Below are 13,574 nucleotides of genomic sequence, written 5' to 3'. Positions count from 1 at the left end.
CTCCCAAGTCCTCCTAAATCAATCATTTACATACTGGAAGACAGGCCTATTATTGTGGAAGGTGTTGCTAGGAAACCAATGAAACAAACAAACAAAAACCTAGTCCTGAGAAAAGGCCAGCTTTCAGGAAACCCCTTTTGGAGCAAAACGGGCAAGATTTCTTCTTGTTTTCCCATAATGAGGAGGATATTTGGCAAATATAGCAGCTACTGATAACAAATGAAATACAAAGGATTGTATACTATCAAACTCAGACATGAATGGAAGTAGTTCTTACAATGGTAGTCCTTCATCCCTGTTTAAAAATCCTAACATTCTCTCCCATTTCAAACTACGATTACCCATATATTGTACTAGGAACTCAGATAGGATACAAATGCTGTAGCAGTTAGTGACGTGTCTGGGGAAGAGACATTTATGTGCGTAGGACCACTCAAACTTAGTTTTGTTTCATTACTGTGAGAAAGTTCTGTGTTGAGGGAAATCCAAAACATAACTGAGTTTGTGATACTTAGCTGAATGTTGGTTTAGGGGTTTTTGTTTTCTTCTATGATCACATGATGCTGTATCATACTGGAAGACAGTATGATGCATGACTGCCATAGTCAATGTGATAGCAGTTGTATATCTCATCTGCTTATTAGTAGCACGTTAATAGATGGTGAAAATGTTACTGAAAAAGGAAATAAAAGCCTGCCTTACTTTATGCTCGCAAAAGCCATGTCACTCAAGCTTTGTACTGCTGTTGAATAATTCCAGAATATTTAGCACTGAAACATAGACCTTGTATAATACCTTAGTTATTCCAAAAACTGGGGTGTTCTTGAAATGTGTTTTTGTTCAGGTCCTGGCACAGCCACTTGGACATGTATTCAAAATTGCTGCATTAACTAAATTCCCAGACCCTGACCTGCTTGAGGCTGATGCCTGGAGGGAGATTTTCAGTGTGTTTTTTCTCAGAAAGAAAAAAAAAAAAGTCTCAAATTCTTTGTTGCTGGACAGTAATACTGGCAAGACAGTAAGAAAATGGGAGTAATACTGTTACTCTGGTGCATTATTCCAGATGTGAACAGGAGGGAAGGCTATAAACAGGAAAATGTATTTCTGTCCACCAGCTTTCTACTGTACCATACTAATTCTTGGAGTGGGTACAAAATATACTTCATTCCTTGAACACAGCAAGATTAAAATGTGCCGTATTCTTTATTATGAGCTAAAAAAGCTGTGTCAGTCATCATTTAGTAAAATGCCTGTCATAAGTATTCTTCAAAAAGAAGAAAAAACTGAAAGATTTTGTCATTTGGAGCATGGGATTTCAAAAGTTTTTTCCCTTTATACTGTGAGTCATGTGAAAAGAATGTCTCAACCAAAAAAAGGGAAAAAAATCAATGGACTATACACTTTATATTGAAATTTAACATTTCAGAATAGCTAGAGAAATAACATTGAATTAACTGAGAGTTTTTCAGGATTTGAAAAAATCTTTTGTAAAATCAGAGAAATAGTAAGCAAACAAAAATTAAATGGCTGCTTACAGGCTTACTGTTTTATATGTGAAGAAATGCTCTTTTATATACTGTTTGTTAAACTTGCAGGACTGAAATCTTAATAACTTTTCTATTTCTGACTGAAAACTAAAACTTCTATCATTTGCCCTATAAAAGAACAGCAGCAGATGCCCCTGAACACCATGTTTCAGAGTTAAAAACTGACATTGCCTCTTCCAGTCATGTGACTTACATGAAGAAATTAAGGAAATGCAGAGGAAAGCTGCAAGTCATACACTGTTAAGGAAGCTAACTGAAATTCCTGAAGTTAAATCTCCAAGCTTTAAATAGGAGACTAGCCAGACATATAGGAAGCAACATAAAATAATGTACCACAGCTCCAGAAAGAAGAAATGTGCCAAAAAGAATCTCTTCCCCACCCCGCCCCCCTGCCCCTTTTTGCCGTTTTTCTGCTTTGAGATTCATGGGGGCATATTTGTTCCCTGTTTAGAACCTAAATGAATGTGTTCCTCCTGAGGGAACTGTAAGGGTGTTGGCGTAATGACGCTTCAGTTGGCACGTGCAGCAGAGTCTCTCCACAGCCATTAATGCTTTCCGTGGGACTGGTACCCGGTTGGTTTTTGTTTGTAATTGAAGTATGCCATGAACAAGCTTACCAGGCATGCTTTGGTCACTCTTGTGCCTGTCCTCAAATCCTTACCATCCTTTGCAGCATGGTAAAATTAGGAGGAATGCTAGATTTTTATAAATACACCGACCTGGCTTTCTTCTTTCTGATTCTTTGTGTAATGGAAGTGTGGCATCTGCGGCTTTCTCCAGCCATCAGAATTGGTCCTTTTTCCAGAACAGCCAAAAAAGAGCTGCTGTGTGCTACTGTTGATGTTTGAGTTACCTAAAACATTAGAGAAACCTACAACAAAAGAACACAAAATTTTACACTATTTCCCCCTCCCTTGCATACCATCTATGTAGTTGTATAGGTAATAGTTACCTGGCCTTTTATGGATAAGAATATTAGTTAAGAAATTTATACATAAATTAGCTAGGAGATGGGAAGTTAAACTTAGAAAAAAATGCTAGGGTAAACTTGCTACGTACCTTTCAATAAGGTAGTCTACTTGCCTTGAATATTTTTCCTACCATTCAGGCTGCAAGGTGATGCACAAGAATAGATTCATATATCTGTGCGTGAATTTTAGAAATTAATAGTCTTTAAATATTGTAAGGACTTTTAAGAATACCTCAATCCACAAATATGCTGAAATAAAATGGATTGTAAATCTTACATTGTTTTTGTCCACAGGGTAAAACATCAAGTGGAATACTTAGGTCTTAAAGAAAATATTCGAGTAAGAAGAGCTGGCTATGCCTACAGGCGGGTTTTCAAGAAGTTCTTGCAAAGGTAGGGTAATGCTAATTTTGAAGTATTACAGCACAGTTGTTTACATGATGAGGAGGAAAGCAAGAAGTTGCAAGTTTTGAAAGCTTCTTATTTCCCACTTATCCTTTTATTTCTCCCCATTTACCTTGGTTACACAGAGATTTGAAAGTGTTTTAAAGACTAGCTTTGTGGCTTTGAAAGTCTTTTCATTTTTCTGTACACTTGCCTAAGACCTTAGTTCTTTTTGCAGTGCTATGAGAGGGTTCCTCAAAGTTAAACAGAGTTAAGGGAACTTTAGAGTTACAAAGCTGTAGAGCCTGGAATCTGAGTGTCTAGCTGCTAGCCTTGGTTTAATATGTGACTGCATTAGCTCTCCCAACTCTTCTTTCCCAATGACAGAAGACAGGTAAAGAAATACATGCCTGCCATTCAAGTGTAAAGAGTAACCTTAGCTTAGATTGCTGGTGTTCACACAGCTGGGAATGGTTACAACTAAAACCACTGCAGCTGCTCACTGAATGAAAGCAAGTCAGAGCTCTGTAAGACCAATCCTTTTCTCAGTGTCTTAGGACCAGCTGTTAAGACAAAATCCTCTTAAATAAGAGCAATTTCAAGATTTATGCAACATTCAGCTTCTGTGGGTTTTTTTGTTGTTGTTTGGTTTGGGGGTTTTTTAGAAAATTGAGATATATAGCTAGTAAATGCCCAAACTGATGACAAATCAACTTTTGTTGGAAGTCTTTGTGTTACATTTGAGAATATAAAACAAAAAGAATCAGTTGTTGCAAGGACTGGAGTATAATTAATTAAACAGCACAGAACAAAGCCATTGATAATACTTCATGATAATGTCCTCCTCATCTAGTAACTAATAGACCTTAAATACCATAAAGTATGGGCTCAGTTTTCATTGTGGAACAATTTTAAATCCCCTTTTCTTCACAGTCTTCAAGCCCATGTGTATAAACATGGGTATGTTTCAGGTTGCATTACTTAACAGAGACTTTTGCTGAGACAGAATGACTGATCACTAATGTATGTTGAATCTAGCCTCCACAGTTGTTGAACACTGATTGTGAGGGCTGTGCAGGTCTAGAAATCTGCCCTGAAAGGTCTGCACAAAGGAAAGCTATGTGATAATTCCGGAAGGTGAATAGATTTCTGTACTTCACTCTATATATAGAGATCCACAGAGAAATGAAACCTGTCTTTATGGAATTCATCCATTTGTTTCAAATTAGTCTTATTAAATTTAACATTTTGTTATGAGTAAAACTCCCTACAACCTTTCCATTCCCAGTTCCATAGCATCCAGAACAAGCTCTGTTCTGACACCCTGAGTCTGTGTGAGTAAAAGCGGGCTGAGGCATGGGATGGACAGGAAATGCATGCTTGTACACTTGTTTTCTTTGGGAGTTCCTTGGCAGCTCCATGTAAGTGGAGATTTCTGGGCTGAATAGACTTTTATGTACAAAATTTACATTTGCATGCAAAAAGCCACAGTCACTGAAAAGGCCTATGTGTTTCAAAGCATAACCAATCTAAAAGCTGAACTGCATACTCCCATATTTAGACATAGGGCCTGACTGCTTACTGTGAATTTGTAATAGATAATTTTCTGGTGGCAGTCATGATTTGAAATTGTTTCAGAAGCATTTAAGAACACACTTAGTACTTGTGCTGAAATCCTCTGTGCAATTATACAAGCTTGAAAAACCTAGATACATGGATATTGCCATGAGCAGTTTAATGGGAAGCATGCACAAATACATTAGAGGAGAGTGGTATTTCTGAACAGCAGTGAACAATGATAGAATTGTCATGTTATAAAATTTTTAAATGCTTAATTGGTGCATATTACAGAATAATCTGTTTTTCCTGCCGTGTAGACTTACCACACTAGTAAAACGTACAAAGTTAATCTGATGTTTTGAAAAAGGAGAATTTCTAATGTATTCTTATTTTGTACCCAAGAGCTTTATTTATATTAAAAGGTCTTAAGTCTTGTTTTACTCCGTGCCTTCCTTTACAGTTCAGATGTAGGAAGGAATTTGTAACATGCTGAAATGTAGCGTCAGATTCTGTTGTGTGGAAGGTAGCAGTTTCATATGCCTTTATTAACATTAGCTCCTTTAAATTCAGACTGGCTTAGACTCACCTATACAACTATACTGTTGACAGTACATGATGAACCTGCAAAAGAAGCTGTTAAATAAGCTTGGAGATACTTTAACTTACAACTCCTTACAGATTTGCATCTATTTATCCCATAATACTGATAGCATCTTACATATTACATACATATATAAGTTTACACAGTGTCTGTAAACATAGACAGAATTCTATATTTAAGATGGTATAAGAGCTACTTTGTTACACCATCATGCATAGTACCCGAGCATTTGTTAACTAATACTAGATTGGAACATGATAACATCAGTGCATCCTTTTGAATCCTACTGAATTATTCATAAGTTAGCTTTCTCTTTTCATATACTTGCTATTCAGAGGCGTTAGGGTTTTGTGATACGCTCCTTTTTAACTGTTAGCTATTTTTCTTTGCATGGTATTGTTATTTAAGTTGCATGACACTGTTTCTGCTTCCTGGCTGGATAACATTTTGGATATGACAAGAATGAGTAATGAACATTCCCTGAATTAATTTTCTAACTATTCCTTGTGTGATTTTTGAGAACATTTTATTAAGAGCTGCCTAAATCTTCTTAAGAAAAAAGAACTTGGTAATTACTACAAACTGAACACCATACTTCATCACTTCTTTCATGAGTTGAACAGTTTTACTAATAAGCATGATTTAGTTCATATAACTCAAGTATGCTTAAGGCATTAAAAAAAAATGGTTAAGAGTAAAGATCATAAAAGATATGGGGGAGAAATTTGTCACAACACATCTAGTGGTTCTCCTGTCTTTGTCAAAGGTGTCTAAATAGCTACTGCTAGAGAAGTTACTTATCCATAGACATGCTGAGGCAGCTAAAGCTCATCAGTGCTCCTTGGTGGGCAGTGGAACAAGGCAGCTTTGTAACTCCAGCCTGGCAGTTCCAAAAGCCCAAGTTAAGCCTGAAAATTGGACAGTTTAAAACAGGCTGCAACTTGGCATCTACTTTGTTTTCAAGGCTTAAAAAGAAGACCACAAGACAGAAGACTACTCGCCTCTTCCTATCAAAGACATGGTATATAGCACTTACCTGCCTCCTTCCTTAGCCCTTTGTGCGGTCAGTTCCCAGTGTTCCCTCCAGATAGCACCAACATCACTACATCTTCCCTATTGTACCAGAGGCCAAGCCAAAGGCTTTCTGGGATAGAGCCAAGAATGGCTGTGTGCTAAATGCAGACCAGCTGTTGAACAGGTGGGCTATGAGCATGAGCTGGCCACTTCCTTAGAAACGCAAAAGGCCTTTGTAAGAATAAGGCAGAGAAGGCTCGAGTAGGAAATTGGCCATGCACTTGGGAATGAATCTAGAATACCAAAGGTGTAGGTACTTAAATCTGGACCATAAGTCATTGCTAGTAAATAATCTTGCCCTGGACTTAAGGAGATCAACAGCACAACTTTCTGTAATTAAGTGCTGCAGTTACCAAATAGTAACTTAGCATCTGGAAGTGGGAGACTCCGGAACAGCGTTGCCTTTGTCATTGCAGTTGTTTGGTCTTGCTAAACAAGTAACATCTTAATACTGTGTATCTTCCTACACTCCAGGCTTCTCTAAGTCCTGCTGAAATTGTCAGCCCTCCCCCCAGCATAATACTGACTAGAAGTCAGTGGTATTCTGCTGCTGCTGTTTGATGACAGGTTTTAATCTCTTCTCCGTGGTGGTTAAGGTACGCCATTCTGACCAGAGCAACCTGGCCTTCCTGGAAAGGAGAAGAGAAACAAGGAGTTCTCCACCTGCTTCAGTCAGTCAACATGGATCCTGACCAATACCAGCTTGGGAAGTCCAAAGTCTTCATCAAAGCTCCAGAGTCTGTAAGTGTGGTAGAACACAAGTCTTTGTGAAACTGTTGCTGAAATAAAAGGCCTGCCCACTCAGAAGTTGAGCATGGTATCTGCTAAGGTGGGAGAAGCATAAGAATACAAGTCAAACTAGGCAAGCCTGTCACAGGTGCCTTGAGGCTGCAGAGGGATTCTAGACACTTTTATAACAGGCAAAGTTCATAAGAACCCTGAGTGATATTGGCATTAAAAGAAGGAGCATTAAATGCATCAAGAGGAGATGGGGATATGAAGATGCTTTGGTGTCAGGTCGCACATGGTGACATTTCATCAGAAGAATGTCATAGCATGTAAACATATCTATGACCATTAGCCCAAGCAAATAGGCCCTCTTCTCAGTATCAGAACTACTGATGAAAGTAGAGTGGCCCCCAGTTATAGTAAGGATATGTTACACATCACTGAGTAAATCAGTGTTCCAGAATGACTTCAACTTGAAATTCCATTCAAAGAGAACATCATAATGGAGGCATCATAATGCTGTTTTTATCCTGTGGCTGCTAAGCTGCACAAAATCTGTTGGAAAAGAGTTTTCTTATATCACTATTCAGAAAAGTTGTCAGGGGAAAAAAACTATGCTCTACTCACCATCATGTATTCTTTATTTATCAGAAACAATCATGTGTTTTTTTTTGCCTGAAGTTATATGTCAACATAAAAGCAAAACACTTCTATTGCTACCATTTCCTTCTCCAGAAACATATTCTTTGCTGTGTAGAGCAACAGCAGTTCAGGCAGTGACACTGCTGTGCCCAATCACATGGGAAGATCTCTGTTAAAAGAAAAAAGGTAATACTTCTCCAAGTCGTAATGGAAATTTTGTTGTTTCTACCATAAATAAAGATAGTATCATCTCTGTTGAGGAATAATGGACCTTTATATCTCTGCCATCTGAGGGACATGTTTATATAATAAAGCATATAGCATTTGAGATATAGGTTATTAGAATACTTAAGTGCATGTTGGCAGAGCAGGAAATTCTAGTATAGGATTAATCGTACTTAGTCCTGTAAGCAACACCTTAGCTAGCCAGTTATGAGGAAGCGTGAGCTTTAGCTGCCTTCTGCTGTAGCACAGGCCATGATTTATTTCCTAAGATTACTGGGGAGCTTTGTCTGTATTACAAAGTCTGTGTGATAGCCTTGGACATTAGTGGCTGTCTTTAGTGGCTGTCTTTGATATCTCTTCTTCTGACGTTACAGTTCTGCGTTCAATCTTATACTGTATCAAATGTGATCTTCTTGTTTTCACTATGAAATTATTTCACGTCCATGCCATTCATTGCAGTTAGCTACAAACCAAATACAGTCTCAGTTTGGGAGATAAATAATTAAAGGGAAGAAATCAAAATAATTTTTGTGTGATGGCTGTTTTCTCGATGTTATGCTACTTTATGAATAAATCAATCTAGAATTTTTAAGTATTTTTGTTTTCAGGTTCATGTAATTAATCATATAAGGAACTATCTTCCCTTCCTGGCTGCTAAAATACCCTACACTTGGTATGGTTGCCCCTTATAAGAGCACAGATTTTCAGCAGCCATATCTTCACAATTGGGGGGGTCTTATTCCTGTGGTTTTTTTAAAGAAAAAAATTAAATAATTTGCTGGTATCTTGTCTTCTGTTTAATAGCCAAGTGGCAACTGCTGACATAAGACTAATGGATCTAATTCCCCTTTGCTCTAAAGTGGCCAAAACATAAATATTCTGTACCTGAACGTCATATACTACTAGGTTGTTTCCAAGAGGAAACAATTTTTCCTAATGGATGCATCTTCCCATTCTAATGCATTTTTGTAACACTAAGTCCTGGTTGCACGTATATGCCATTTAATGGCATATCTGCGAGTTTTACTGAAGGGCAGTTCTGCAGGTTAAGACAACATGGGGTTGACTGGAAACAGTAAACCTTATCTGGGTTGCATTTTGAGTTTAACTTAAATTAATGCTTTCAATTATTGTAAACTTTTTCTTTAAAAAAAAACATTCTTTGAAAAGCCATGAAATTGATTTTTAAACAAGTACTAAAAATAGTCTGGGCTTTTTTCATTTTAAGGTGAAAAATTTTCTATGTGCTGAATATTCTAAAGCTTGATTTGTATCTTTTAGTATCAAAGACAATAATCTCTAATGTCATTATTACTAAAGCATTGTATTGGCTGGGGTTATATTACTTTTTGAAAAAAAAAAAAATAAAAATCTTTTATATAGTAAATGAAAATTTTTCTTTCTACCACCAAGGAGAGCACCTGTTGTGGTTAATCAGATGAAAAATACTTTATTTGCTCAAGAGTGTGAGGGGAGGCTTTATAATACATATTTTAGGAAAAAAATTTATGCAGTATTTTTATTTTATAACTTAGGAACCATATTGTAACTAAATGTTTTTATTGAACTTCCTTAATTGTGATCTTCATCTGCAGGTGATAGACTGTGAAATAAGGTTTTATGGGTGGCAGAAAGGATGCTCAATTATTTACATTTCTATCAAACACCTGAAAAAATAAATGTACAAGAGCAAGTGAGGTTCTGCAGAAATGGTCAATAGGCAACACCAGTATTTTTCTAGATTTTCACAAGTTAAAAAAAAAAAAAAAAAAAGGATCCCCAAACCCAGGTTTGCTTCTTGATATACCTGTTTTTACTATTTTATCTCTTTTGAAAGCTAGAAGAAAAGTCCTTATGAATATTTAACACACAGTCGTGTTAGTGGGCTGCTTTGGTGCTGTAACTGTTAGCCAAATGCTCCCGATAAGACAAGAGAACATTTAACTGAACTTTATGTATGGAAAGGCTATAGTGAAGGAAAGGCTATAACTGAACTTTAAGTATGGAAAAGGCTATAGTGAAATACACTGTATCCTATAATAATTATGAAGTTGCTCTAATGCATTAAATTTACACATGTTTCAGTGGGACCTGGGAAATTCTCAAAAAAGGAGATGCACCTTCCACTTCTGTTTTGATAAGTCAGCATAGCCTCCTGAATTCTGACAACATTTTAGACCCAAAAATCTTACTACTATGTCATACTGGAATACAAGATCATAGTTGCAAATCCTGCAGTCAGCCAGCAAACTTCACTGCTGGGAAAAATGGAGCCAATGGACATAAGAGTATGAAACTAAGACAGGGAAGAAGGTTACATGTGAATATAGTGCATGGCACATGACACAGATCCCCACAGGCATGGTAACATTCTGACAAGAGAGATGTGAATTTTGGAGAATATGAAGATGGAGGCTGGATGGATGACCAGTGGAGGAACTTGAGTTACACCAGGAGAATATTTTAGGGAGAATCCATATTCCTCTTGCTGCATCATTGGATATCAAGATTAGTGGGTAGACCATTAAGAGCCAGAACCACTCGGTGTTAGAGATTTCTTCCAGAAAAGGTTAACTTAACATTTTGATCTCAGATCCCGTAGTTGTGGTAGAGGCACGAGCTTGGATCTAGAGTGAAATGCACTGGAAAGTTGTTGAAAGTAAAATATGCTTTTTCTTGAACTTTTCATATATAATGTTTGACCCACCCTACTGTCTCTTTGAACAGCTGTTTTTGTTAGAAGAGATGAGAGAGAGGAAGTATGATGGATATGCCAGGGCCATCCAAAAGGCATGGAGGAAGTATGTGGCCAGGAAAAAATATGTACAGATGAGAGAAGAAGGTAGGTCGTAACTTCTGATGACAGATCACACATGGTTCCAGGAGCACAAATAGTTCCCCAAGAGATGAAGGAAATATCTCCATCTCTATAGAGCAAACCATTGCATTGCAGGTGACTGTCTACAAATGACCGCAAATTACTGGACCCCTAAGGCACCTCTGATGAGGTTGGCTGCTCTGCAGGCATGGGTTTCTTGGACTACCCAGTATTTCCCTCTCAAAACAAGGCCAGAATGAGAAGGAAAGAGATCAGAGATGTTCCAGGAAAAGTGAAAAAGGAAAAGCTTCCCACAGTTAAAGCTTCCAATCCCTAACATTCTGTGATTCTGTGAGTTATACAGGACCTAGTCAGTAGATTATACAAATCAATCCAAGGACTGCAGTGCTTACTTGCATGTGTGACCTGGGTTGTGTGAATGAACAACATTCTGAATTTGGAAGAGTTAATCTTTAATTTCCAGCAATGACTGAGAAATTCCTTAGTTCCAGAAGTGCTCCCAATTCATCAGAACTGCAGAGCTTGCCATCAGTGCGTTTCATTAGGAATGGATTTATAATCACATGGATCCTTACATAAGGGATTAGTAGCAGTGCTTCACTGTTTTTTCCATGTTATAAACAATTTGGTTATCACTTCTTCCCCAAAAGTTCTGCTTCTGCTTGAAACAGTTAGATCATGAGTTTAGAAAATTTAATAAATACTATTAATCAATATTTACTTTTGGTATTTAAGCATCAGATCTATTGCTGAACAAGAAAGAGAGAAGACGGAACAGCATTAACAGGAATTTTGTGGGAGACTACATAGGCATGGAAGACCATCCAGAGCTACGCCAGTTTGTTGGCAAACGGGAGAAGATTGATTTTGCAGACACTGTAACTAAATATGATAGACGGTTTAAGGTAGGTTTAAGAGCAACATCTACTAATGTTGAGTTCCGCTAGGGAGTTAGGTCTTTGCCATCCTTTAACAGAAACTCTACCATGTTAGTTTCATGCCATCTAGGATATCAGCTTGAAAAAAGTGTCTCAGACCCAGAAGACATATAGGGAAGCAGTTACACCCTAGTGATCCAACAGTGCCATTGTCAAACCTGTTGTCCCAGGATGAAGGCTTTATGGGACCTGCTGGGTAGAAAGCTACATTAGTTTGGAAATGGGGAAGAAAGCTACTTCCCTGTCCTCTGCAATCTGATTCTGAGGTTGTGTGATTAATCACATCATTATTTTTTTCAGTTGAACCAAAGACTTAACATAATCATAGTACATTATGTATCTTTGGAACAGCATCAAAACATCAGTGCACTGATAGCTGCATAGCTATGTATTTTCAAACAATTTTGTGTTCCAGACCGTGAAGCGAGATCTTGTCCTCACTCCAAAGTGCATATACCTGATTGGCCGTGAAAAGATAAAGCAGGGTCCAGAGAAAGGCCAAGTGAAAGAAGTCTTAAAGCGAAGGATGGAAGTAGAGAGAATTCTTTCTGTTTCTCTAAGGTCAGTACCTTGAAAATATTTTTCCATTTACAGAGAAATTTGTATAGGACAGGGGGGGAAAAATTGATTGAAGGGTGAATTTCTTAAGCTGTATTAATTGAGTCTGGTGAACAAGGAAAGCTGAAGCCTTCTTTTCAGACCCAGTCCTATTGTGTTACAGCAATAGACATTTAAAGCCAACATACAAACATTTTCTGACTAGTTAAAACTTTTCACTTACACTGGGTTTTCACCTATCTACTGCGTTCCCCAAAATGTATTCTGTGATGCATACATTTACCATGCACAAGCAGGTTCTAGTAAGTTTTGGCTCAAGCTTGTATCCCAGAAATAATTCTTAGTGAAGAAAAACAGGAAGAAACTGGCCATGAGACCAGTGGATTCTTGCCCATGTAATTTCATCCCTTTGAAGATGAGTGAACAAACTCTCTGTATACCTCTGCATTTGTTATTGCAGTTTATCAGAGCTAGTAGCTGAGTGTAATTTAATACAGAAGAATACTGATCCAGGGCAACAAGTTGTACTTTAAATACTGAAATAAATTACTATTTTAACAGAATACAAGTCTACACTTGACTATTGAGTATTGATAGATACTGCAAAGGTTTCTTAGTATATGCTGATAAAACATTCCCATTAACATAGCCAGAAATCTTCTCACAGACATTTTCCAGTACTTAAAACCAGCAGATTTCACATTTTTCAGAATTCTTCACAGCCATTTAAAGATTAGGGAAAAGTCTGCAAGATGTGTCTGCTCACAGTACCATTTTCAAAACCTGTGGTGTATTTACCGTACATCTTTATAATGAAAGTTGCAACAAAATAACTAGTAGAGCTAGGTTAAAGATGAGAGCTGAACCTGTCTTTTTAGTGCTCCAGGTTTGGACTGTGTGCTGTGCAAACCTTGAACAGATTGCAGCCAGACGCTTGAATTGGGCCCTGTAGCATTCCCAAGGCATCGTCACATTGAGTCAGCTAAAAGGGTGGCTGCCTGCCGAGTTAGTGAAAGCTGTTACCCTCCTCTCACATGTAAATAACAGTTCCACAGAATAGTCTGAAGCAAAACCAAATGTGCTTAGTTCAGAGGAAATGGATATGTTACATTATGTCTAATAATGTTTTGAACTTAGCTTATTGATTTTATTTTGTTGTAAAAAACATTGGGTTTTGTATACGCTAAAAGTAGATTCAGAATTACAAGCTATCAAACTGTCCAGGTATTCCTCCAAAACCAAACCCTAAAAAATGTATGGGGGTAAGAGGGCCCTTCCCTGTTGCCATGTTAGTGTGGCCTGAGTTCAAAATGGGTCTTTATCAGGAGATCTCTTAACTCTGTATTGAAGCAGCTTAGTAGTAATACAACACTCTGGCTGCAGAGGCTGTAAAAGGTATTGGTTCTCTCAAATCTTTAGATAATCTTGTATCAGTGACAAGAGTTAGTGCTTGTAACAGTCTTCAATTAGTAAAACTAGAGCAAAATTTTTATTTACTATATGTATT

General features: G+C 37.5%; 1 protein-coding gene across 1 annotated transcript in view; it reads left to right on the top strand.

The window, feature by feature from the left end:
* Nucleotides 1-2,811: 2,811 nt before the first annotated feature.
* LOC104529842 (unconventional myosin-Ie-like) overlaps nt 2,812-13,574 on the top strand; it is a gene marked incomplete at both ends in the record, with an annotated part of 18,438 nt that continues 7,675 nt past the window's right edge. The window contains 5 exons of the mRNA XM_029086563.1: nt 2,812-2,910; nt 6,733-6,877; nt 10,460-10,574; nt 11,307-11,476; nt 11,925-12,070. Of these exons, the coding sequence (XP_028942396.1) occupies nt 2,812-2,910; nt 6,733-6,877; nt 10,460-10,574; nt 11,307-11,476; nt 11,925-12,070 (675 nt within the window). The remainder of the gene's footprint in view (nt 2,911-6,732; nt 6,878-10,459; nt 10,575-11,306; nt 11,477-11,924; nt 12,071-13,574) is intronic.

The sequence above is a fragment of the Antrostomus carolinensis genome, unplaced genomic scaffold (genome assembly GCF_000700745.2).
Source record: "Antrostomus carolinensis isolate BGI_N321 unplaced genomic scaffold, ASM70074v2 scaffold53208, whole genome shotgun sequence".
Lineage (NCBI taxonomy): Eukaryota > Metazoa > Chordata > Aves > Caprimulgiformes > Caprimulgidae > Antrostomus > Antrostomus carolinensis.
This window is presented reverse-complemented; position numbering and strand designations above follow the sequence as displayed.